We start from the raw sequence: 26,405 nt of genomic DNA on the forward strand, positions 1-26,405 counted from the left end.
GCGGAGCTTGCAGTGAGCTGAGATCCGGCCACTGCACTCCAGCCCGGGCGAAAGAGCAAGACTCCGTCTCAAAAAAAAAAAAAAAAAAAAAAAAGAACAGAAAGAAAATGTGGTGCAGTAATCCACTTAGTTATTACACAGGATGAACCTTATCTTATCACATATTTTGTGACAAGAACCTGGACCATCTCAATTTGCTAAAAGTATATGTGACAGAATTATTTCATCTTTTAAAATGTTTGTGTGCCCAAATTTAATGGATGAGAAGAGTTTGTCTTTAACATTTTTTTGCTATCCCTTTATTTTACTTTGTTTTTATTTTTGAGACAGACTCTCACTCCGTCATCCAGGCTGGAGTACAGTGGCGCAGTTCTGCAACCTCTGCCTCCCAGTTTCAAGCAATTCTCATGCCTCAACCTCCCGAGTAGCTGGGATTACAGGTGTGCGCAACCACGCTCAGCTAATTTTTGTATTTTTACTAGAGACGGGGTTTTGCCATGTTGGCCTGGCTGGTCTCAAACTCCTGACCTCAAGTGATCCCCTCGCCTAAGCCTCCCAAAGTGCTGAGATTACAGATGTGAGCCACCATGCCTGGCCCCTTTATTCTTATATTCTGTAAATTATTTGTAAAATTACTTTAAACTTTAAAATAAAAAGGGTCCATTGGACCTAAAAGGTAAATGGTAAAGATTACTTTTCTAGTATACTGAAATCAAACTGTTATACTGCAGAGTTTACTTTTTTTTTGAGACGAAGTCTCACTCTCGCTCTGTCACTGTGTCGCCCAGGCTGCAGTGTAGTGACTTGATCTCGGTTCACAGCAACCTCCACCTCTGTATTCAAGTGGTGCCTCAGCCTCCCGAGTGGCTGGGATTACAAGCGCACACCACCATGCCTGGCTAATTTTTGTATTTTTAGTAGAGATGGAATTTCACCGTGTTGGCCATGCTGGTCTCAAACTCCTGACCTCAAGTGATCTGACCGCGTCGGCCTCCCAAAGTGCTGGGATTACAGGTGTGAGCCACTGCGCCCGGTCTGCAGCATTTACATTCAAGTGCTCATTAAGAAAATAAAAAGTCCTGCAGTGAGAAATTTCTAATACATATAATGGACAAAGAACTGTCGTGTAGAATATACTAAGAACTCCTACAAAATCAATAAGACATAAAACCCAGTCAAAAAATGGGAAAAAGACTTGAATCAGCATTTCATAAAAGAGGAAATCCAAATGAACAATAATCAAATGAAAAAAGTGAAACCTCATTAGTCATCAGGGAAATGTAAATTAAATCCATTATCATGATACCACTAAACATCCACTAGGATTGCTAAATCCTAAAAGTTTAACAATACCAAGTGTTGATAAGGATGCAAAAAAACTGAAACACTGAAACACTGCTGGTGAGAGTATGAACTGAAACAACCACTTTGGAAAAATGTTTTTAACAATACCCATTAACGCAGAACATGTATATACTCTATAATCAGGTAATTCCAATCCTTAATAGATATCCAAACAAAATTAAACATACACAAACAAACACATACATCTAAAGGGACACATACAGCATCAAAAGACACACAGCAGCACTTTTCATAATAACCAAAAAATTTCAATGATCATTAATATTAAAATGGAGAAACAGATTGTGGTATATTCATACAATGAACTATTGCACAGGAACGGGAATAAACAAACTACTACTACACACAACATGGATGACTCTCACAATAATACAATGTCAAGTGAAAGATGCCAGACTCACGAGTACGTACGGTATTATTTCACGCATATAAAGTTCAAAATAGGCAAAACTAATCTATGGCTCAGTATAACAGTTATCTTTGGGGTATTAGAAAACAACTGAGGGGGATGAGGGAGATTTCTTGGGCATTAGTGATTCCTATTTCTTGATCTAGTAGTGATACCACGTGTGTCTTTTTTTTTTGAGACGGAATCTCCCTCTGTCTCCCAGGCTGGAGTGCAGTGGCATGATCTCAGGCAACCTGCGCCTCCCAGGTTCAAGCAGTTCTCCTGCCTCAGCCTCCCAAATAGCTGGGACTACAGGCACGTGTCACCACATCGGCTAATTTTTGTATTTTTTAGTAGAGATGGGGTTTCACCATATTGGCCAGGCTGGTCTCGAACTCCTAACCTCATGATCCGCCCACCTCGGCCTCCCAAAGTGCTGGGATTACAGGCGTGAGCCATCACACCTGGCCAATGTGTGTCTTTATTTTGTGAAAATTCACCAAGCTGAACACTTAAAAGTGCGTGCTTCTCTGTTACCTTTCAATAAGTTTTATTATATGTGAAAAATAAAAGGTCCTGGAAAACCAACATCCACTGATATGACAGTCTGCTGGAGCAACAGTAGTCTTCTGGAAGACTGAGTGAATCCAATGATACACACAGTGTCAAAACAGCTCCCCTAGATGCTCAACAACGTGACATGCTATTTACATGTCATGCAGTTTTGTCACGTGACTTTTTAGAAATCTCGTTTTTAGAAAGCAGCCTAAATCTGGATTTTGCAGAAGCTCAAAGCCATTTACAGTACTTTATTTGTAACAGCATGTTATCAGTAAATTTGTTTAGCTGTGTTCTAAACTCTTGCTTTTCTACTTAGCTTTGATTATTAAAAAAAAAAAGTGGCTTACCATATCAGTTGTATGTTGATAGCAAAATCTGAATTAGGAATAAAGAAGTTCACAGGTTTCCTTAATAGTATAGATTATTCTTACTTCAGTCTTGTTCACTGACTAACCAGCTTCCCACTGATTTTTTATCTAGTTACACTGGAGAAAAATAACTATGCCTGGGTAACAGCCCCAAACTATACTCTATAAGGACTAAGTGAGCAAAAGAAGCAGAGGTGTGACTGAAATGGCAATGACATAAACTAGTGTGGGGAAAGGTTTTCAAAACAAGGTGGATAATGTGAGCAGGATCCAATTCAAGGATTAAAAAGTCATCCTTACCAAAGCTGCAGATGAAAATGTTGAAGAGCAATATCACATCCCTAAAACAATATAATCATTCACCAAGATTTCAGCAGACTCAAATGATGGCACAAACCTAACTAGAAAAAAATCTAAAAAGAAATGTAAAGCCTTAGAAAAAGAAACAAGAAAAACAAAAACAAAAAACTGACCACACAAGTTCAGGATAAGAGCGACTTGGCTTAACGAAAGCTAATGTGAAAAAGACCTGGGAAGCTAGATCGATGTTAAGCTCAACAAGAGTCAACACTGTGAGAGTGCTGGAAAAAACAAACAAAAAAGCAATTTGTTAAGCTATACAATATAAGCACATTATTTATAATGAAGTTGGTACTAGGCCCATGGTCCTCTGCATCTGAAGTAAGTGTTCATTCTGAAGGAGGCTAACAAACCAAAGGCCCTTCAAAGGACAGTGAGCAGTACAAGAGGAGGAGGTTAGAACCAACGTTAAGATGAAAAGAATCTGAGTTGTGATTGGCAGAGCAAACTGGGTAAGGCAGGGTGAGGGAGACACGAGGGTAATAGTTTTTAAATAACTGTAGTGACACACTGTAGAAGAGGGATAGGATAATTCATTCTGTGTTGCTCCAGAGGCAAATCTAGAATCAACAGATAAAAGTTAAAGAATCACATTTAGGTTCAATGTGAAAAACAAACTTTCTAGAATCAATGAATTATATGGTAGTGTTCCTTATCACAATGCCAATGTCAAGTATACAACTGCTCATCACAGAAAGTACAATGGACTTAAAGTGGATCAGAAGTCCTTGGATTCTAATCCCATCTCGACCACTTACTAGCTGTGTTATATGAGGCAATGTATTCACAACCTCTGAATCTCAGTTTTTCTTATGTATTTATTTACCTCCTGATATTACTAAGAGGAATAAATAAGATATGTGCAAGACCCATTTGTGACAAACTGAAATAGAATACAAATGTGCATTGCAGTAGACGGATATAATATTAGATAATTGCTAATATCCTCCCAGCACTGAGATTATTAACTTCAGAAGTTATTTTCTTCTGAAGTAAGAAAAAACTTAAAATAGGTCCTAAATTCACACAGCCAAGATTTAGTAGGCAAAGAGAGAAAATATTAACATGACAGAAATCAAGGGAGCAGGAAATGTATGTTTCATGAGGTATTAAGAATGTACTTCTCTGACAGCAAATTAGTCACCAGATCTAAAAGGCAATGCTCACTCCCGGAGATAAGTACGAATTCAAATCAAGATGATACACATACCAAATAAGCACTGACAGTACAGGCTTGGATCACAGCAGTAAACAGTGCTTAAATCGTGCTTTTGCTTTGGGGACCCCCCCAGACTCAACTGTACCTGTAATGGGGTTCTACTCACTCAGCTAAATAATCCTGACTGAGCAAGTTACCCAATCCTCTCAGTGCCAGTTTGTTAAGGGTAAGTACAGAATAATCTGCCTACTTCACAGGTTGTTGAGAAAACTCCCATGAGATAATAATGTGTGTAAAGTCTCCAGCAAGGCTTCTTGGTACACAGAGGAATTCATGTTAATTGCCCCTTTCTCTTAACTTTGATTGTGGAGTTTTTGTGCCACACTGCATTCACAATTATAAACTTGGGGAATAAAAGATATTTTGTTTTCAAATGTTAAAATGAGGTTGAAAAAAAAATGATGATGTAGATCCATTGAGATGGAAATCTAAGCAATATGCAGATTGGTGGAAAAATAAGTTACAAGATAATCTACTCAGTATGATCCCATTTTTGTAACATATATTTTTAAAATGATTCTCTCCAGATGGTAGAATTAGGTGACTTTCACTTTTTTCTACACTTTTCTGTAATGTTTGAATTTTGCATAAGGAGTATGCATTTCTATTACAATTCCCAACTGAGAAAAAAACTGATTAAAGTATTTTTCTGGCTGAGTGTGGTGGCTCACGCCTGTAATCCCAGCACTTTGGGAGGCCAAGGCAGGCAGGGAGGCGAAGACAGGAGGATCGCTTGAGCCCAGGAGTTTGAGACCAGCCTGGTCAACATAGGAAGACTCCCACCTCTATGAAGCATTTTTAAAAAACTGGCCAGATGTGTTGGTGCGTGCCTCTGGTCTCAGCCACCTAGGAGGCTGAGGTGGGAGGACTGCTTGAACCCAGGAGGTTGAGGCTGCACTGAGCCATAATTGTATCACTGCACACCAGCCTGGGTGAAAAAGTGAGACCCTGCCTCAAAAAATAATAATTTCCATAGAAAAGTTATCATTTAGGTCAACTTGGGGAGAAAAATCTATTTTTACAAACTTGGAAAAAATGAACTTAAGAGTTTTTAAAAGGTAAAGAGAAAAAACTTACACACCAGCAATTTGTTTTCTTTCTAAATATGTGGTTCTGGCAAAACAGAAGTATCTCCTTAACTGGGGAAAAAATAAAGGATGTAAGCTCCATGGGGGCAGGAATTTTATGTGTTCTGTTATATTCACTGCTCTAAGTACAAGAGCAGGAACTTAAATATTTGCTGAATGGATACAAGTCCTACTTAACTTATGCTAAATTTAATTGCCTCAAGCCAGTAGAATATTGGCTTATTCATCTTTATCTCTAACAACTAACAAATTATCTAACAAATAGTAATTGCTAATTCAATTATTTGTCGAATGAAAAAGCAAAAAAAGATAAACTTTAATATTATTTTTAAAGCTACTAAGTCAATATAAAATGATAAGCATTACTCCACAATACTACATTCATTCTGGACTGTAATCTCTACAGACAGGACAAAAGCAGACATCAAAGAAATGGGGGCATATTACCTTTTCTAGATTACATACATGATGTCTAACAAGCAGACAATATAAGTAGAAAGAGAGTATAAAAATTGTATAAATGAAGCTTTTTATACCATCGAGAACCCAATAGCCTAAATCAATAACATAGCCAAATCAAAAAAAAAGACAGAAAAAAGCAGACCTACCTTGGGCCTCTTGGACTTTCCAAGTAACTACTTCTAGGAGGATCTGGAAGCAGGCCACCTGATCTCACTGGCATGTCCTTCACTGCAGTGATTGGCTGAGATGGAGCAGCAGAAGACTCCCCAAGTCCTTGATCAGATGAGAATGAACTGTATGGCAGAGCAGACTTGCTCAAAGGAGCTTTTGAATTCACTTGTTCTGATGGACCAGCTGATTGCAATGGAGGATGGTAAGTTGTGGGTGGGGCAGAACCAAAAGACACAGGAGTAGGAAGCAGTGCTGGTCTAGGTTTCTCTGGAACTTGTGAGCTCTGTGAACTGGAGGCTGGTGGAACTGGGGCTGCTGTTAACTGAGGAGGTATCCCTTGTGGAACTCCAGGGGGAGGTATTCCTGGAGGAGGTGTAGCTGAAGACAATGGTGGGAGGGGCATGACAGGTGGAGGTGCTGTTGAAGAGAGAGATGGTGGGGGAAGAACTGGTGGTGGCCCTGCAGAAGACAGGGAAGGTGGGGGGAGAACTGGAGGTGGCCCTGCAGAAGAGAGAGAAGGAGGCATCCCTGGTGGGGGAACAGAGGTTGGTAGAGAAGGTGGCATAACAGGTGGGGGCATGCCAGGTGGTGGCACTGTAGCAGGGAGGGCAGGGGGCATCACTGGTGGTGGCAATGAAGGAGGCAACACTGGAGGGGGCATTGTAGGTAGAGGTGGAGGCATCTGAGAATATGGAACAAAAGGAGGTGGCATTGACATGTTCCCAATATACTGGTTCTTCATGTTCTGAAATGAATTGACTTTCTCCTGGAGATAACTCTGAGTGGCTTTCATATGTCCCTGCCATGTTTTCCACTGCTTCTCATACTCCTGAAGCTGATCTTTATGAGGATAGGAATGGAGTTGTTCCTCCCATAGCTGAAACTCTCGCTCCCATTCTTGGTAAAGATGTTGAAACTGTTGCTGCTGCATCTCATAATGCCGCAGCTGCATATCTACAGACATGGTCTACAAATAAAAGGATAAAAACTATTTCAAAACATTCATATTAAGAGAATTAATCATAGGTTAAAATTTTGATGAATCAAGGGCATTTGACACTTTAGGAAATTAGAACACTAAAGACTAGGAGGCTAAGAATAAGTTTGTCAAGTTCTTTGAGTGATGATGATTTCTTCTTCCTTCTTTTGGCTTAGATGACTTACCACAGAGTTAGAAAAACCAACCAAACAATAAAGCAAATACCTATCTTAGCAATAAGTATTTTTCAAGTTTTTAATATGGGTAATTTTAAGAACTTGAAAAATGATCTGTTATTATAGATATACAGACACAACATTACACCTCAAAGATACAAGACAAACAAGTACCTAAGTCACTTTATCTTTTATGGTATATTTCCTTAGGTTTTTTTGTGATGGCTGTTTTTGGCCTTTTTGCTTATCTGTTACTGTAGTAGTTTATAGGCAAAACACAGGTTAACCTGTAACTATATGGTTAAAATCCCCAGCTCTTGGCCGGGCGCAGTGGCTCAAGCCTGTAATCCCAGCACTTTGGGAGGCCGAGACGGGCAGATCACGAGGTCAGGAGTTCGAGACCACCCTGGCTAACACGGTGAAACCCCGTCTCTACTAAAAAATACAAAAAGCTAGCCAGGCGAGGTGGCGGGCGCCTGTAGTCCCAGCTACTAGGGAGGCTGAGGCAGGAGAATGGCCTAAACCCAGGAGGCGGAGCTTGCAGTGAGCTGAGATCCGGCCACTGCACTCCAACCTAGGCGATAGAGCGAGACTCCGTCTCAAAAAAAAAAAAAAAAAAAAAAAAATCCTCAGCTCTTAAGACCCTTAGCCATAGTAAGCTAACATCTGGCCTGGGTTGACATGATCAGGAAACTCTACTATAACCCATCCCTCCACAGTCCCCCAGGTAATGTGGCAGAACTTGGGCACCCCTTGGGAAACAACTGTCAACAGTTGATATCTTTTGTTTTTCACACTTACATCTTTCAAGAATAACAAATCATTTCAATGTCTTGGGGCAACTTCCTATTTGTGGACTACGGAAGCACTTGCCTGTATATGCGGTGGGGGCTGTATAATCTGCTGGTACTGTTGCAGAATCTGCTGTAACTGAGTGTGCTTCTGCATTATTCCCTGATACTGGAAACCGACTCGATGTTGCTGGTGCTGCTGCCAGTGTGCTGCTGCAGCCTGCAACTGCTTTAACCTGGCATCTTCTTCTGGGTCCTCAGACTAAAGATAAAAGAGGACACATCTTTATGTAAGTCATAAAACAGCAACCAAAAATATTTTATAAATGTATTATAAAGTCCAGAATCCCTACAACTCAGAAACATCTGTCAAACACAGTTATCTTTAGTTCTTTTTGGATTGAGAACAGTTATTCTATCTTTAGATAAAACACATAGCTCTATGTATACTATTACGGATACTAATACAAAGGAGTTTATAAATTCCATAGTCTTCACTAGAATAATAATCTTATTATTCCTAAATATGACAACAATTTTCCTAGTAGAAAGTGGTACCAGGCCGGGCGCCACACCTCACACCTGTAATCCCAGAACTTTGGGAGGTCAAGGCGGGCGGATCACTTGAAGTCAGTAGTCACTCAAGACCAGCCTGGCCAACATGGTAAAACCCCGTCTCTACTAAAAATACAAAAATTAGCCAGGCGTGGTGGCGGGCACCTGTAATCTCACCTACTTGGGAGGCTGAGGCAGGAGAATCACTTGAACCTGGGAGGCGGAGGTAGTAGTGAGCCAAAATCGCACCACTGCACTCCAGCCTTGGCAACAGAGTGAGATTCCATAAGAAAGAAAAGAAAGAAAAGGAAAAGAAAAGAAGAGAAAAGAAAAAAGAAAAGAAAGAGAAGAGAAGAAAAAAGAAAAGGGGTCTCAACTATTTGGAAGGCTGAGGCAGGAGGATCACTTGAGCCTGGGAGGCTGAGGCTGCAGTGAGCTGAGATCATAGCACTGCACGCCAGCCTGGGCAACAGAGTGAGACCCTGTCTCAAAAAACAAAAACAAGTGAACCTTAAGTTATAGACCTTTTCACTCTATGAGAAATCCCTTTCTTTTTTTGTCACTTTTCACCGATGGACTACAATATAACCATTAAGGTTTGATAAACCCTTCATATAAGGCTCTTGGGAGAACAATGACCTTTGGACCAATATGAGAACCTCCCATGTGCCACTCACTATGCTGAGTGACAAGGAGTGACATTATCACATTTAATGCCTCAATACCTCTATGTGATAGCTACTACTGAATACACCCATTTTGCAGAGAAGTAAATTGAAGCACGGAATGGTTATCAAATTTGCCCAGTCACTACCAGCAAGTGGCAGTACCTGAATTATAGCCTGGGTAGCTGGACTCTAAAAGCTCAAGCACTCAACTATTGCCCTGTACTGTCACTATGAACATATGCTGGCATCTTCCTTTAGTGCTTAGAAGTACTCAATTCAGAAGAGTATCTAATTCTTCACTCAAACTAGGAAAAATTTCCTTTTCTAAACCTGATACAACAGGCCAGGCGCGGTGGCTCATGCCTGTAACCCCAGCACTTTGGGAGGCCGAAGCAGGCAGATCACTTGAGGTCAAGAGTTCGAAACCAGCCTGGCCAACACGGTGAAACCCCATTTCTACTAAAAAATACAAAAATTAGCCGGTCGTTGTGGTGCGTGCCTGTCATCCCAGCTACTCAAGAGGCTGAGGCAGGAGAATTGCCTGAACCTGGGAGGCAGAAGGTGCAGTAAGCCAAGATCGCACCACTACACTCCAGCCTGGTCAAGAGCGCGAGATTCTGTCTCAAAATAAATAAATAAATAAACCTGATACAACAGATATCTGATTATTTCAAATGCAACTTTCTAGGTACTTTAAAAAACAAAAATATATATCCATTTATGATAAAAGTATACATAAATGAATCAGAAAAAAGTTAAATAATTTAATAAACACTAAACAATTAATTATATGGTTACCTGGGGTTCCTCAGGTGGGAGAGGAGGTGGCACTTCCTCATTTGGAGGTGGCAACGGGGGCTCCTCAGAAGGAGATTCCGGAACTTGACTGGTGGCAGGTACTGTAACTTCTTCTTTTACCGGCTCTGGTGTATCCTTTGCTACCACAGGACCCTTTTTGTGTCCTGGCAAATGAACTTTTGTCCTCTGTTGCAAACTGAGCAAGTGCTGTCGATACCAATACTGCTGCTGTTCCTACAACAGAAACAATTTTTGAGAATTCTTGTTGACAATCATGTATCTCTGCAACTTGGTGTTGACAAGGAGCTATCTTTATGTCTGTGTTCATGTGTCTATATGTAAGAAAAGGCAAAGCTAGACTGAGGAAGACAAATAAGTTAACAAGACCTTAAACACAGGCTACAGAAAAATTTCAGTTCCTCCCTCAAATTTATACATTTAAATTAAACCATAGATACTAATTCAACATGCTTTTGTACTCTTAACAAACACATGCTTTTGGAACTTGATAAATGATCAGGGTAAATCCCTTTAGTATTCACAGCTACTTATTTTTAACCTGGCTTCAGTTTGTTCAGATTTATTGACAGGGGTCTTGTAATTAATGAATAGAACTGAACAGTACTACCTATCTTCTCTGCCTTCTCTCTTTCTCCTCCAGCGCTCCTCCCTCTTCTCTTTCTTCTTTTTTTTTTTAAGACTGCATCTCGCTCTCTCACCCAGGATGGAGTACAATGGCCTGAACGTGGCTCACTGAAGCCTCGACCTCCCAGGCTCAAGCAATCCTCCCTCCTCAGCCTCCTGAGCAGCTGTGTTCATAAGCATGCACCATTACACCCAGCTAATCTTTTTATGTTTTATAGACACGAGGTCTTACAGGGTTGCCCAGGCTGGACTCGAACTCCTGGGCTCAAATAATCCTCTCACCTCAGTCTCCCAAAGTGCTAGAATTACAGGTGTGAACCACTGCATCCAGTCTCTTCCCTCTTTTCAACACCTGTTGTAGCATTAGTCTAACCATACTCAGATGTATGCACATATAAGAGAATATGCTGTGCTTTATTTATTTATTTTTTTGAGATGGAGTCTTGCTCGATCACCAGGCTGGAGTGCAATGGTGTGATCTCGTCTCACTGCAACCTCCACCTCCCAGGTTCAAGTGATTCTCCTGCCTCAGCTTCCCGAGTAGCTGGGATCACAGGCACCCCCCACCACGCCCAGCTAAATTTTTGTATTTTTAGTAGACAGAGGGTTTCACTATGTTGGCCAGGCTGGTCTCGAACTCCTTATCTCAGGTGATCCACCAGCCTTGGCCTCCCAAAATGCTGGGATTACAGGTGTGAGCCACCGCACCTGGCCAATATACTGTCTTTTAAAATGCTTTTGATTTATTTTAAAGGCCTTAGTTTTAGGCTGGGCGCGGTGGCTCAAGCCTGTAATCCCAGCACTTTGGGAGGCTGAGACGGGCGGATCACGAGGTCAGGAGATTGAGACCATCTTGGCTAACATGGTGAAATCCCGTCTCTACTAAAAAACACAAAAAAACTAGCCGGGCGAGGTGGTGGGTGCCTGTAGTCCCAGCTACTTGGGAGGCTGAGGCAGAAGAATGGTGTAAACCCAGGAGGTGGAGCTTGTAGTGAGCTGAGATCCGGCCATGGCACTCCAGCCTGGGTGACAGAGCAAGACTCCGTCTCCAAAAAAAAAAGCCTTAGTTTTATCTTTCATACTGTAATTTTCTGAAAGCTTATTTTGTGCTTTCATGTTTTAAAAATTACAATAATAAGCTTCGTATGGAAATATTAGAAAATACAGCCAATCCTCATTATTCTTGGATTCTGTATTTGCAAATTTGCCTACTTGCTAAAATTTTTATTTTTCTTTTTTTGAGACAGGGTCATCTCCCTCTGTCACCCAGGCTGAGTGTAGTGATGCAGTCTTGGCTCACTGCCACCTCTGCCTCCTGTCCTCAAATGATCCTCCTGCTTCAACCTCCCGAGTAACTGGGACCACAGGTATGTGCCACCATCTGGATAAATTTTGTATTTTTTGTAGAGACAGGTTTCACCATGTTGCCCAGGCTGGTTCAAACTCCTGGACTCAAGTGATCCGCCTTGGCCTCCCAAAGCGCTGGGATTACAGGCAAGAGCCACCATGCTCAACCTAAAATTTATTTCTAAACCCAGAATCCATACTCACTGAGCTTTCCCAGTCATTCACAAACATGTGGAGAGCAGTGAAACACATGAGTCCCCTGATGTGTGCATTCCCAGCTGAGACAAATCGCAAGGTGATGCTCTGCCTTCTTGTTCCAGCTCTATACCACAAATAAGTGTCCTTTTCAGTCTATTTAGTGCCACATTTTTCATACTTTTGTGCTTTTTTTTTGTTGATTTCACTGTTTAAAATGGCCCCCAGGCACAGATCTGGGGTGTCCCGAGAGCAAGAAAGCAGTCTTATGTCTCACAGAGAAAAGATCTGTATTAGGTCAGCTTTGTTTGGGCAGGTGCTACAGTGCTGCTGGCCATAAGTACAATGTTAATAAATCAACAGTATGTACTAAATAAGGTGTCTTTAAACAGAAACACACATAAGCAAGGCTATGTGTTCATCAGTTGATAAAAATATGACAAGAGACTCACAGGAACCAAACCCTGTATTTCCCCAAGGAGCAATGGTTCAGTATTCACTAATTCAGTGTCTATAGTGACTTTAAAAATCTCAAATAAAAAAAACTGACTACACAGGTAAGTAATAACTAATTAATTAAAATCAATAAAAGAAATCTCACCACTCAGAAAAAAACTACAGGAGTGTCATTATCCTAGTATTATATAATTTCCCATGGTTACAAGGTTGCAAAAGTTACCATAACACTAAAATATTCACTGATGAACTGCTCTGTATACTTATATGACTAACAAAAGCATATGTTTCTACTACAATTGTATGGATGTAGTATTTTAAGAAAGTGATGTTGGAGAATACTGGAACTTATTACTGGCAGCTGAGGATCTGATAGAAGTCCTACCAGTTAACAACCAAACAGTACTTTACAGTAGAAACTATATAAGAGAATGGCTGAATACCAAAAGTTGAAAAACAGTCCCTATAAAAATCAATAAATCCCTAAAGTATTTTTTCAACATGTCAAAAAATGAAATAAAAGATGATCTATACTGTTGTCATACAATTTTCCCACGAAAATTATAGCAAAGAAACCTAATCTACACTTTATTTTTTGTTCATTCTAAAACTTGGCTATGATTTCATTTATAACAATTCCATCAAATATAAAATCTGCTTATTCTTTTTTTGTTTTGTTTTGTTTTGTTTTTTGTTTTTTTTTTTGAGACGGAGTCTCGCTCTGTCACCCAGGCTGGAGTGCTGTGGCCGGATCTCAGCTCACTGCAAGCTCCGCCTCCCAGGTTTACGCCATTCTCCTGCCTCAGCCTCCCGAGTAGCTGGGACTACAGGCGCCCGCCACCTCGCCCGACTAGTTTTTTTTTTGTATTTTTTAGTAGAGACGGGGTTTCACCATGTTAGCCAGGATGGTCTTGATCTCCTGACCTCGTGATCCGCCCGTCTCGGCCTCCCAAAGTGCTGGGATTACAGGCTTGAGCCACCGCGCCCGGCCAAAATCTGCTTATTCTTATCACTTTGAGCTTTGTTTTTCCAGACTGGGTCCCAATCAAATGTTTTATGTTTTACAATAAACTTTTGGTTCCTGTGTTAAATGAATTCACTTTACTTGCCTACTTTCTAATCCAATTATCTTTGGATAACTAGCATTTCCTACACTGTTAATATTTTCTAGTATAACCCCCCTAATTTTCCATATGCAAACAAATGCATTAAATATACATGATATATACCTTTTTCTCACCAAACATACTGATTTGTTACCTACTTTTCATTCAAAGAATGCAATTTTTCTTAGGGGACAGCTGCCGTCCGCTCTTTTTATATCTTATCTGGTAGTTAAGCATAGTGCTGGAGCACACAGTAGGATGTCAATAAATGGTTATTGATCAACTGAAGCCCTTCCCTCTCAGTCACTCATTTCTATTACCTGAAACTTGCTCCAATCTATTGGGAAGAATAAATTCCATCTCATGAACTCTATCTTGACATTTAACCCATGACTGGGTTTTTTGGTTTTAACTATTATACATATAATCATCAGCTCCCAGGACATAATTACAGATGGTCCCTGACTTAACAATGGTTCAACTTATGATTTTTCAATTTTATGATGGTGTGAAAGTAGAAACCATACCATGAATTTTGATCTTTTCTCAGGTTCAAAATATTCAGTATGATACTCTCTTGTGATGCTGGACAGCAGCAGTGAGCCCTGGGCTCCCAGTCAGCCATGCCTCATGAGGGCAAACAACCAATCCTGGGCCAGGTGCAGTGGCTCACACCTGTAATCCCAGCACTTTGGGAGGCCAAGGTGGGCGGATCACCTAAGGTCAGGAGGTCGAGACCAGCCTGGCCAACGTGGTGAAACCCTGTCTCTACAAAAATACAAAAAAATAAAGGCCAAGCGCAGTGGCTCATGCCTATAATCCCAGCACTTTGGGAGCCGAGGCAGGCAGATCACGAGGTCAGGAGATCGAGACCATCCTAGCTAACACAGTGAAACCCTGTCTCTACTAAAAATATTAAAAAATTAGCCAGGCGTGATGGCGGGCGCCTGTAGTCCCAGCTACTTGGGAGGCTGAGGCAGGAGAATGGCATGAACCTGGAAGGTAGAGGTGCAGTGAGCCGAGATCACGCCACTGCACTCCAGCCTGGATGACAGAGCGAGACTCTGTCTCAAAAAAAAAAAAAAAAAAAAAAAAATTACTGCATGATGGCGGGTGCCTGTAATCCCAGCTACTTGGGAGGCTGAGACATGAAAATCACTTAAACCCAGGAGGTGGAGGTTGTAGTAAGCCAAGATCTCACCACTGCACTGACTCCATCTCAAAGAAAACAAAACAAAACAAGACAAAACCAATACTCTACTGTGTACTGTGTGGTCAGATGACTTTGCCTAATATAAATTTTCTGAGCACATTTAATAGCTAGACTAAACTATGGTATTCAGTAGGCTAAGTGTATTAAATGTTCAACTTACATTATCCTCAACTTACAATGGGTTTATTGAGATGTAACCCCACTGTAAGTCAAAGAGTATCTGTACTTTTACTATTCAATGTAAGAAAACAGCACACTTGGCCGGGCACAGTGGCTCATGCCTGTAATCCCAGTACTTTGGGAGGCCGAGGCGGGCAGGTCACCTGAGGTCAGGTGTTCGAGACCAGCCTGGTCAACATGGTGAAACCCTGCCTCTACTAAAAATACAAAAATTAGCCAGGTGTGGTGGCACGCACCTATAATCTCAGCTACTCCGGAGGGTGAGGCAGGAGAATCCCTTGAACCTGGGAGGCAGAGGTTGCAGTGAGCCGAGATCATGCCATTGCACTCCACCCTGGGCAACAGAGAAAGACTCTGTCTCAAAAAAAAAAAAGAAAAAAAGAAAGAAAGAAAGAAAACAGCACACTGACCATGAAGGTCAATAACAATGTCGCATTAAAACACTTTCTTCCATTATTTTAATACTGAAAACATCAACAGACTTATCCTTCAGTTTTAAAAAAAATCAATAAATTCATTCTCTTTTAAGTAGAAGTTAAAAGTTTCCTTTTTAAAAGTTGCTTTGAAAGCACTATTAAAAGATACAAAGATGCAAACTATCTTTCACAAACTAAGCCAATGTTACAGATATGAAGACTGTACAGGATGAAAACTGTACAGGTCGAAATTCTTTATCAGCTTCTTCTTTATCACCTATTCTTATGTTTTGTCTTAGATCCAGACCAGGGTTAAGAACTTGTTAAGGGCTGAAGTACTTGTTGATTCACTGTGTGTACTGTGTTCACCGTGTTGACCAGGCTGGTCTCGAACTCCTGACCTCAGGTGACCTGCCCGCCTCGGCCTCCCAAAGTACTGGGATTACAGGCATGAGCCACTGTGCCCGGTCAAGTGTGCTGTTTTCTTACATTGAATAGTAAAAGTACAGATATTCTTTGACTTACAGTGGGGTTACATCTCAATAAACCCATTGTAAGTTGAGGATAATATAAGTACTGACAGTATGCCCTGTAGGTCAATTTCTATTTAATATGAACCCCATAAGTAGTAACCAGATCTAATTCAATCCTAGGATAGGTTTCAGCACATTTTTGAAGCTCTAGAAATAAATAATAATGGCATCACTCACAAATGTCCTTAGTGACCCTAAGAGAAGCGTGATTATCCCTATTTTAGAAAGAAAAACACATGCCTGAACTTGCTAATGACGCCAGTTCTTCTGAATGTCCTATCATATCAGATAACTCCATTTCATATGGGATGTTGTTTTACAGGTAGAGGGAAGTCATAGTATAGGTCAGATTTAAAATGAGATTGAATGAAGGGATTTCAAACATAAAGAATGCAGAACTATTGGCCAGGTGTGGTGGCTCATACCTGTAATCCCAACACTTTGGGAGGCCAAGGCAGGAGGATCACAAGGTGAGGAGTTCGAGACCAGCCTGACCAACATGGTGAAACCCCGTCTCTACTAAAAATACAAAAATCAGCTGGGCATGGTGGCACATGCCTGTAATCCCAGCTACTCGGGAGGCTGAGGCAGGAGAATTGCTTGAACCCAGGAGGTGGAAGTTGCAGTGAGCCGAGATTCTCGTGCCACTGTACTGCAGCCTGGGCGACAGAGTGATACTCCATCTCAAAAAAAAAAAAAGAATGTAGAACTATTTGTCACAAATATTGTTACTAAGAAAGGTGCTGCTGAGGCAAGAATATCGCTTGAGCCTAGGAATTCAGACCAGCCTGGGCAACATGGCAAGATCCCATCTCTATGGAAAAAAAAAAAAAAAAAAAGAGGTTGATTTTAATTTACTCAGGAAGCACTTACTGACCACTTGCTTCTAGTAATGAACTAGATACTAAATGATTTTCCAAGTGGAGAAATATAAAAGAGGTGAGTGTTTGTGTGTAATGCTTTAAAGATTAATTTTGGAAGATTACCTTCCCTATCCAGGTTATCATAAATGCCTATAAGACAATGTTCTATGTCTTACATTCTAAAGCAGGGGGCAAGGAGGACACTTGGTAAAATAATGAATTGGCTTTCCATTTTAGAAATTTATTTAAAGCAGGCTTAAATATTTTTGAGATTCACATTTTACTGTAATAATATGGGTCACCAGATAAGCTTAGTCCTCATCTATTTTTTTTTTAATGCTCATTTACTTCATCTATTCCTCCAGTTCCTTCCCTCATTCTCTCTCTCCTTCAGTCAAACTTCTTGAAAGAGTTGTCTATACTCACCATCCCCATTTCCTCACCTTCCATCACTCCTCAAATCAATGCAATATGGCTTCAGTCACTATGAAACTGCTCCTGCCAAGGTCAACAATAATCTACATGTCAGTAGGTGCAAAAGATAACTAGCAGTCTTTATCTTGCTTGACCTCTCAGCAGTACTTGACACAGCTGACAACTCCCTCCTCCTACAGTCTGCTCCTTCACTTGCATGGCACCACATTATCCACTATCTTGATTTTCCATCTATCACACTGATGCCAAAGTAATTGTGGTTTTGCCATTAAAATAGCAAAAACTGCAATTACTTTTGCACCAACCTAATATGACTACCTATTTGGCCATTCTTTCATTGGTTCCCTTAGATACTGCTATTCTGTGGAGCTAGGCTTAATGTCCTTTAACCTCAGTTCTTACTCTACACACATTCCTTGAGAGGCTTCATTTATTTCTGTGTCTTCAAATACCATTTTTATGCTGATGACTTACAAATCTATGTCTCCCAGATCTTACATCTAGACTCCAGAGCTATATCTAACTTCCAACTGGACATTTCCATTTGGAATCTATGTCTCAAGAACCCCAAACTCAGTTATGTCTGAAACTTAACTCATCATTTCCCCCTCACCCCCAGAAATGTTCTTCCTCTTTCTCCTTTAGGTTTTTCTGTTTTAGTACATTTGACTACCATCCACCCTGCAGCCCATCCCAGAAACCTAAGAATCATTCTTGATGCCTCCCTCTCCCTAACTACTCAACCTCAAAGTGGATTCTAGCAGTTAAATATTTCTGCACTCTTCCCACTTCTCTCCATCTCAACTAATACCATCAAAGTCCAAACCACTGTTATCTCTTGCTTAGATTACTTCAATAACTATTCTCTCTAAATCACTCTTGCTCCTTTTAATTCTACTCTCCACATTGCAAGCAGAGTGAGCTTTCAAAAATGCCAATCTGTCACAGTCACCTATGCAAAATCCTTCAATGGCTTCCTACTGCCCTTAGAATAAAGTCCTTACAGGCCTTCCCTGATCTAGTTCATATCTACCATCCTCACCCTGAGCTTTCGGTGAGCCTTACAGAACTTAATTCTTTGAACTCTAACTTCTGGTTAATTTCTATTCTTTTTCTTTTTTTTAATTGAGATGGAGTCCCACTCTGTCGCCCGGGCTAGAGTGCAGTGGGGCAATCTTGGCTCACTGCAACCTCTGCCTCCTGGGTTCAAGTGATCCTCCCGCCTCAGCCTCCCAAGTAGCTGAGATTAAAAGCAAGCACCACCACACCCAGCTAATTTTTTGTATTTGTAGTAGAGACAGAATTTCACCATGTTGGCCAGGCTGGTCTTGAACTCCTGACCTCAAGTCTCCCAAAGTGCTGGGATTACAGGCATGAGTCATTGCACCTGGCCTACTCATTTTTTTTTTTTTTTTTTTTTAGGTCTCACTCTGTTGCCCAGGCTGGAGTGCAGTGGCATGAGAATTCCTGGGCTTAAACAATTCTCCCACCTCAGCCACCCCCAAGTAGCTGGAACTACAGGCATGCAACACCATGCCTGGCTAGTTTTTTAAATTTTTTGTAGAGAGGGGGTCTCACTTAATTGCCCAGGCTGGCCCTGAACTCCTCAGGTGTGAGCACCCAGTCCTCCTACTTATTCTTTAGAGTTCATTTAAATATCACTTTATAGGCCCGGCGTGGGGGCTTACGCCTGTAATCCCAGCACTTTGGGAGGCTGAAGGAGGTGGAGCACGAGGTCAGGAGTTCAAGACCTGCCTGGCCAAGATGATGAAACTCTTTCTCTACTAAAAATACAAAAAAAAAAAAAAAAAAAGCCCGGGCACACTGGCTCACGCCTGTAACTCCAGCACTTTGGGAGGCTGAGACAGGCGGATCACCTGAGGTCAGGAGTTCAAAACCAGCCTAGCCAACATGGTGAAACCCTGTCTCTACTAAAAATACAAAAATTATTCGGGCGTGGTGGCAGGGGCCTGTAACCCCAGCTACTGCTGGGATTAGCTGAGGCAGTCTGAGGCAGAAGAAAGCTTGAACCCTAGAGGCAGAGGTTGCAGTGAGCAGAAATCACGCCATTGCACCCCAGCCTGGGCAACAGGAGTGAGACTTCATCTCAAAAAAAAAAAAAAAAAAAGATAAAAATACAACCAGGCGTGGTGGCAGGCACCTGTAATCCCAGTTACTAGGGGGCGCTGAGGCAGAGAATTGCTTGAACCTGGAAGGCAAAGGTTGCAGTGAGCCGAGATTGCGCCACTGCACTCCAGCCTGAGCAACAAAGCGAGACTCCATCTCAAAAAATAAATAAATAAAATAAAATAAAAATAAAAAACAAAAAATATCACTTTACAAAGGGAACCCTCTTTAATTAGGTTAGAGCTCCCAGCTATATTCAATTATTTAAAACATATTTGTTCTCCACCTCCTATGTGCTAGATCCTATGCAAGGTACTGGGAATACAGTGGTAACTTTAAAAAAAAAACAAAAACAAAAAAAAACCAACTGGTCTTTGCCAGTTCCTTGGGGAATAATCTAGTGCTATTTTATAATCCCATAGCACTCTGTATGTCTCCTCTTACTAAATGTCTTCTCCCTTCCCCTACAACTGAAACAAGAAGTCAATGAGGGCAGTTCCCATGTCTAACTTGTTCACCATTTCATCTCCAGTATTAAGCACAGTACTCATAGTACCTGGCACATAGTTGCTAGTAAGTACTTAAACATTAAATAAATGATACCTCTAAAAACTAATCAAAGCCAACAGCTTTAACTAAATAAATAAATCAGTCCTTTAAACATATAGAAAAATGAATTATTCAAAAAGACACATTCCGGCTGGGTGCAGTGGCTCACTCTTATAATCCCAGCACTCTGGGAGGTCAAAGCAGGTGGATCACTTGAGGTCAGGAGTTCGAGACCAGCCTGACCAACATGGTGAAACCCCCGTCTCTACTAAAAATACAAAAATTAGCCAGGCATGATAGCATGCACCTGTAATCTCATATACTTGGGAGGCTAAGGCAGAATTGTTTGAACCCAGGAAGCAGTTGCAGTGTGCCAAGATTTCACCACTGCACTCCAGCCTGGGCGACAGAACAAGACTCTCTCTCAGAAACAAACAAAAAACACATTCCATTAAATCATCAACGCTTTACCCGAAAAACTAGAAAACACTTGGAAAAATATCAAGTATTTATCTTGTCCTTCCTATACCAATTGTATTTCCAATCAAATACCTGTGGCAAAAGTTTTTCTTTATAGAACACTATATAGTAAATGTGGAAGAAATGGCAGAAAAAAAAAATCACCAGGTTGCAACCTCTGTCTAATGAAATAATTTACTTAGGCAAAGACTTTCAAATGATGAACCAGTAGACTGAAACATTAGATGCAAGATTGACAGAAAGCTTTACAGTGGAGGGACCAATGGCATTACTAACAGTGGGACAACCAGGCATCGGGTGTCCCATGATGGAATGCAGCACTTTCCAAAAGAAAGCTGAACTTAAATGAAGGTTCCAGAGTTAACTTCTAATTAAAAAAAAAAAAAAAACATGGAAGACAGAGGAACCAGTCAAATGATACCATGAAAAAGCAGACAATGCAGAATGTCAGACATTTTACAAGACAACCGACACAGATTTTTCATCAAGTTCAATGGCATGAGGTAGAAAAAGAAAATAGGAGGGACTGACGTAGGTCAGGGGTTCTCAACTGAGAGCAATTTTGTCTGCAGGGGATATTTGGCAATGTGTGGAAACATTTTTGGTGTCAAACTGGGGGCGCCACTGGCATCTAATGGGTAGAGGTCAGGGATGCTGCTAAACATCCTACAACGCATAGGACAAGTCCCTCCACAACAAAGAATCATCCTGCCCAAAATATCCATTAGTGTTGAAGTTGAGAAACCCTGATCTATACTGAGTCTTTTCAGTATTCTGTTTGGATTCTGATTTGAATACGCCAACAAAACACTGTTTGAGAACAGATTGTTTGGGGACAGAAAACAACAACAACAACACTGTTGAGTCAATTTGGGGTATTTTAACATGGATGGTATCAAAGAATTACTTTTAATTCCATTAGTATGATGAAACAATAAAGGAAATCTGAATGGATCAGGTATTAGATGATACCAAGGAACAGTTAATTTTGTTAGGTGTTAACAATGTGTTTATCTAAGAAAAGGTCTTGGCCAGGCACGGTGGCTCACGCCTGTAATCCCAGCACTTTGGGAGGCCGAGGCAGGTGGATCACGAGGTCAGGAGTTCAAGACTAGCCTGACCAACATGGTGAAACCCCGTCTTTACTAAAAATACAAAAATTAGCCAGGCATGGTGGCAGCACTTGTAATCCCAGCTACTCGGGAGACTGAGGCAGGAGAATAGCTTGAACCCGGGAGGCGGAGGTTGCAGTGAGCCGAGATCACGCCACTGCATTCCAGCCTGGGCAAGAGAGTGAGACTTATAGAGGTACTTGACTAAGAATGTAAGGATGAAATGACCTAAGAGCTAAGATTTGCTTTAAAATATTTCAGCAGCGGCCAGGTGTGGTGGTTCATGCCTGTAATCCCAGCACTTTGAGAGGTCAAGGCAGTGCACTGTTTGAGCTCAGGAGCTCAACACCAGCCTGCGCAACAGAGCAAAATCCCGTCTCTACCAAAAAAAAAAAAAAATTAGGCATGGTAGCATGCACCTATAGTCCCAGCTACTTGGGATGGCTTGAGCCTGGGAGACAGAGGTTGCAGTGAACTGAGACTATACCACTACAATCCACCCTAGGAGACAGACACAGCAAGACCCTGTCTCAATATACATATGCAACAATAATAAAAAAAGGTGTAGGTGAAGCAAACATGGCAAAATCTTGATAGCTGTTGAATCTGAATGATGGGTATATATGGGGATCAAACTGTTTTCTCTATTTTATGTATTTTAAAAATATTTCACAATAAGAAATTTTGAATGACACATTCCAAAAACAAAATATGAATCGAAGAATAATAAATATGTAGAAGGACTGTCAGAGACTGGCACTGGCATGAAGAAATATTTATCATCTAATAAACCAAGATATCCTAAGTCTAGAACATGACAACTCTCTTATTTTATTCAACAAATCTGTGGAGAGCCTACAATTTGCAAGGCACTGTCCTAGGTGCTACAGTGATAAGCAAGATACTTCCTGCCTGCAAGGGACTTACAATCTGAAGAACAGAACCAAACCAGATGGGTGAGCGCAAGCAGGGCTTCATGGAAACCTTGATATTTGAGATATGCCTTGAAAGCAATACAACTCTAAGGGGAAACAGAGGGTTGAGGAGGTTAGGATGAATTCTAGAAAGAAGTAAGAAAGCCACAGGCTTCAAGGCTCTTCTTCATCTGGTCTATGTGCACCACAAGTCTCATTTTCCACCACTCTTTCTGCCTCTCACCAAAGAATTGCAGGCACTGAATATTCAAGACACTGAGTTCATTACAGACAAGAGTACAAGGCAGAAAAGTAATAGCACTGTTCGTGGTAACTATACATATTAAGGCCTGATCTGACACAAACACTCCTCCCAAAAAAAGCCAAAATACAACTAATTTGTCTCTCTGTAAGGTCAGAAAAACAGTCTAGTAGAGTGAGAATACAAATGTCCTATTTTGGCTCAGACTAACTCTGAGAATGTTTGACAACAAAAGCACTAAAGACTTCAGAGTGGGGTGGGAAAGAGGACAAAATTCTGTCTCTATAATAGGGCAATCTGGGGAAAATAAACTGGGGAGATGGTACAAATTTGATGTAAGCCAAGAGAATCATTATTCTACTACTTTATTTCAGCATCCCAAGTGTTTTCTCCAGAAGATATGCCAAGCATCATTTCTTAAAACAACTTGCTTCTGTTCTTAATTTCTAATGCCAAACCATCGTAAAATTATAATACTGTATCCTATCTTTTGGAAATCTTTTATAGGTAAAACTGAGCGTTTATATTACAAGATTCTCTTTTCCTTAATGAATCTAAAGTAAATTAGTAATTGCTTTAGGAAATCATAACAACTGATTTATTCTGCTTTAGCTTGACCTTCCCTCTGAGTCTCAAGGGGGAACTCGTTTATTACTGTTACCCTGTGAATTTGCCTGTTCTGTGGGATAAGAAGGGCTGGCTCTCTCATGAAAAGGTATCACCAAACTTTTTTTTACGTTGGCCATATTCCAAGGCTGTTTATTTGGAGTGAATGGTAATGACAATGAAATGCAGAAAATTGCTCATTATCTTAAAACAATCTTTAAATAATATGAGAAAAGGATGTCTGGGTCAACTCCTAAAATGGACCAACTGATCCCCAAAAGGGTCTAGGGTCACCTATGTATTGCATATGTACCTATAAGCATAATTAGGATGCTCCTGGTAAGACAAGATTTCCATCCTTTTTCTGAAACCTCTTAATTCAGGAAGCTGACAGCGATCCCTGGCCCCTAAGTAGTAGTTTTAAAAGAAGCTAACTGGTCATAAGGTTTACAAACATTCAAGCGTCAGCCCTTGGAGAGGCCTCTTTTTCATGCTTTCTCTCAAATGGAAATTTCAGTTTAAAATACAGTTTTAAAACAAGACCCTCTGCAACAAAATCTATTTGCAACAGCAACAATTCCCATCTAAGAGGATGGTCAAAGAAACCAAGGAATATATCTGAGAGGTAACTTTTAAGCCACCCCACCACTGTATGTAATCCATACACATCTACAAACGCTGTTTTTTTAGTAATTCACATCTAGCTAATTAAAAAGCTGAGCTGTCAGCCCTCTGACTCTTGTGGAATCCTTTGGAGTGTTAGCTAGTCATTGTGTGTTGGAATTAGACTAAGCACTGGTTAAAGCCCTGAGGCCTGCTCACTCAGGGCCCTCTAGGTGAAAGATGAGGCTCAGGCAGATGCTTTCTTACCTGTGGAGTCATCGTAGAGGGATCTGGCTCAGGGGCGGCTTGCTGCTGTTCAGCACTCTTGTTTTTGGCCCCACTCTCTTTCAAAGGCTCTTGCTGGACAGTTGTCTTATTTCCAGAGGGGGCGGACGGTGGTGGTGGAGCTAGTAGTTGGGATTTAGAATGGCCCTGGGAGGGGCGGGAAGGAGATGCCTGAGAAGAGGGCAAGTAGGACTGGGAATGGCTCAAATAGGATTGCGAGGAAGAGGAGGAGGATGAGTAAGAAGGGGTGGGCGCCAGGTAGGACTGGGAAGGTGGGGACTGCGAAGGGGACGGCTGAGCAGGAGGCAGGTAGGGCTGAGATGAGGACGGGGGGTAGTAAGAGGGTGGCGGCTGAGGTGGGGGCATGTAAGACTGAGATGGTGGCATATAAGACCCGGGCGGCACAGGGGGAGATTCAGGGGGGGATTCCAGCTCCATTGGAACCAAACCAGGAGGCCCGTCTCGTTGGTGGTGGAGCATCTGGTGTTTGTACTGCTGCTGCTTCTGATAGCTGAGGGCCGGCCCAGGTGGTGGGGGCATCGGTGGCGGTGGCGGCTGCCAGTCTCCGTAGCCGCCCCCTGGCATCACCGGCGGGGGCGGCAGGGGGGGCGGAGGAAGGTGGTGGGGCTGAAGCACGCACTGCATTTGCTTCTGGTGCATCTGCTGCAGCTGCTGGAGCTGCGCCAAGTGCTGTTCGCGGAAGCTCATGAAGCCCGAGGAGGAGGGGGCCGCGGGAGTCGTCGAGCTCGAGTACCCGGGCCCCGGCGAGGCCTCAGGAAGCGCCACTGGCGGCGGCGGTGGGACCGGCGGCGGCGGATAGTGGCTGCTCCCGCCATACCGGCCCCAGTTCGGGTACATATCGAAAAAGAAGGCGTAGGGCTCGTCCTGGCACCGTTACTAGTCGCAACCGACCTCCAGGAGCCGCGGCGGCGACGGCGACAGCCGGAACTCGCGGCGCCTACAGGCCCCGGAGCGTGTAAACGGAGCGCGCCAGTGCGCCGGCGCTCGCTAGCTGGGCCCGCGACCGGGAAGGCGGGGACGCGACTTAGGCGACTACGTCTGCGCAGTAACCATCGAGAGGAGAACAAAGGCGAGATAGAGCGGCCCTTTACTTGGAGACTCGTGGTTGCCATCTTCCTTTGGGTTCAGATAATGTAGGCGTGAGTAGAATGTTCTCATATAACTGAAAAACCATAGAGTCTCTCAGCCGAAAGGGGTGGTAGAGATCCTATCGCTCCACGGGTTCATTTTTGAATGAAAAAAAAAAAGGTTCCATTCACAATAGCAACAATCGCAACAACAATAACAACAAAAATAACGCAACTAGGAAAAACTCTTAACAAGAAAGATGTAGGATTTATATGTAGAAAACTACAGAGTCATAAAGAAGCATATCCAAGTAGGATGAAATTAGACTTCAAATAATGGAGAGGCTTACCATGATCCTGGGTGAAAAGAGGAAAAATTGTAAAGATGTCAGTTTCTCCCAAATTAAATGAATAGACCCAACTCAAGTCTACCCAAAAATTCTACTGGGAACAAAGCTGTGAAGAATGGAAAGGTGTTTTCAAGGCCGAGTGTAAGATTACACCAATTCCTGCAGACATATAGTAAGTAACATCTGCAGGAATTGTAAAAGGGGAGAAATAGAATTTTTTAGACTATCTTAACACCTATAAATCTGTGTTGCAGAATCTCAGAGCGAAAGCAAAGAGAGCAAAAACCAGATACAAAAATGGTCTAGGCCGGGCGCGGTGGCTCAAGCCTGTAATCCCAGCACTTTGGGAGGCCGAGACGGGCGGATCACGAGGTCAGGAGATCGAGACCATCCTGGCTAACACGGTGAAACCCCGTCTCTACTAAAAAATACAAAAAACTAGCCAGGCGAGGTGGTGGGCGCCTGTAGTCCCAGCTACTCCGGGGGCTGAGGCAGGAGAATGGCGTGAACCCGGGAGGCGGAGCTTGCAGTGAGCCGAGATCGCGCCACTGTACTCCAGCCTGGGCGACAGAGCGAGACTCCGTCTCAAAAAAAAAATAATTAAAAAAAAAATGGTCTAAAGACAACCTGGAAGACAATCTTCCAAAAACTCTCAACATAATACCAAACATAAACTCTTTATTTAGCTTGA

General features: G+C 41.9%; 1 protein-coding gene across 4 annotated transcripts in view; it reads right to left on the reverse strand.

Annotated features, from left to right (window-relative positions):
• YLPM1 (YLP motif containing 1) overlaps nt 1-25,258 on the reverse strand; it is a 74,887-nt gene extending 49,629 nt beyond the window's left edge. For 3 of the 4 annotated variants that reach the window (XR_004431505.1, XM_033187425.1, XM_033187424.1), the window contains exons 1-4: nt 24,259-25,258; nt 9,950-10,183; nt 8,011-8,190; nt 5,958-6,949 (exon numbers count right to left, since the gene is read on the reverse strand). Coding sequence is in view for 3 of the 4 variants with exons in the window: in XM_033187425.1 (XP_033043316.1) it covers nt 5,958-6,949; nt 8,011-8,190; nt 9,950-10,183; nt 24,259-25,134 (2,282 nt within the window). In the remaining variant the exon portion in view is untranslated. The remainder of the gene's footprint in view (nt 1-5,957; nt 6,950-8,010; nt 8,191-9,949; nt 10,184-24,258) is intronic. The other variant, XM_033187423.1, reaches the window with a different exon arrangement.
• Between the last annotated feature and the right edge of the window lie 1,147 nt (nt 25,259-26,405).

Source organism: Trachypithecus francoisi, unplaced genomic scaffold, assembly GCF_009764315.1.
Source record: "Trachypithecus francoisi isolate TF-2019V2 unplaced genomic scaffold, Tfra_2.0 Lachesis_group3, whole genome shotgun sequence".
Lineage (NCBI taxonomy): Eukaryota > Metazoa > Chordata > Mammalia > Primates > Cercopithecidae > Trachypithecus > Trachypithecus francoisi.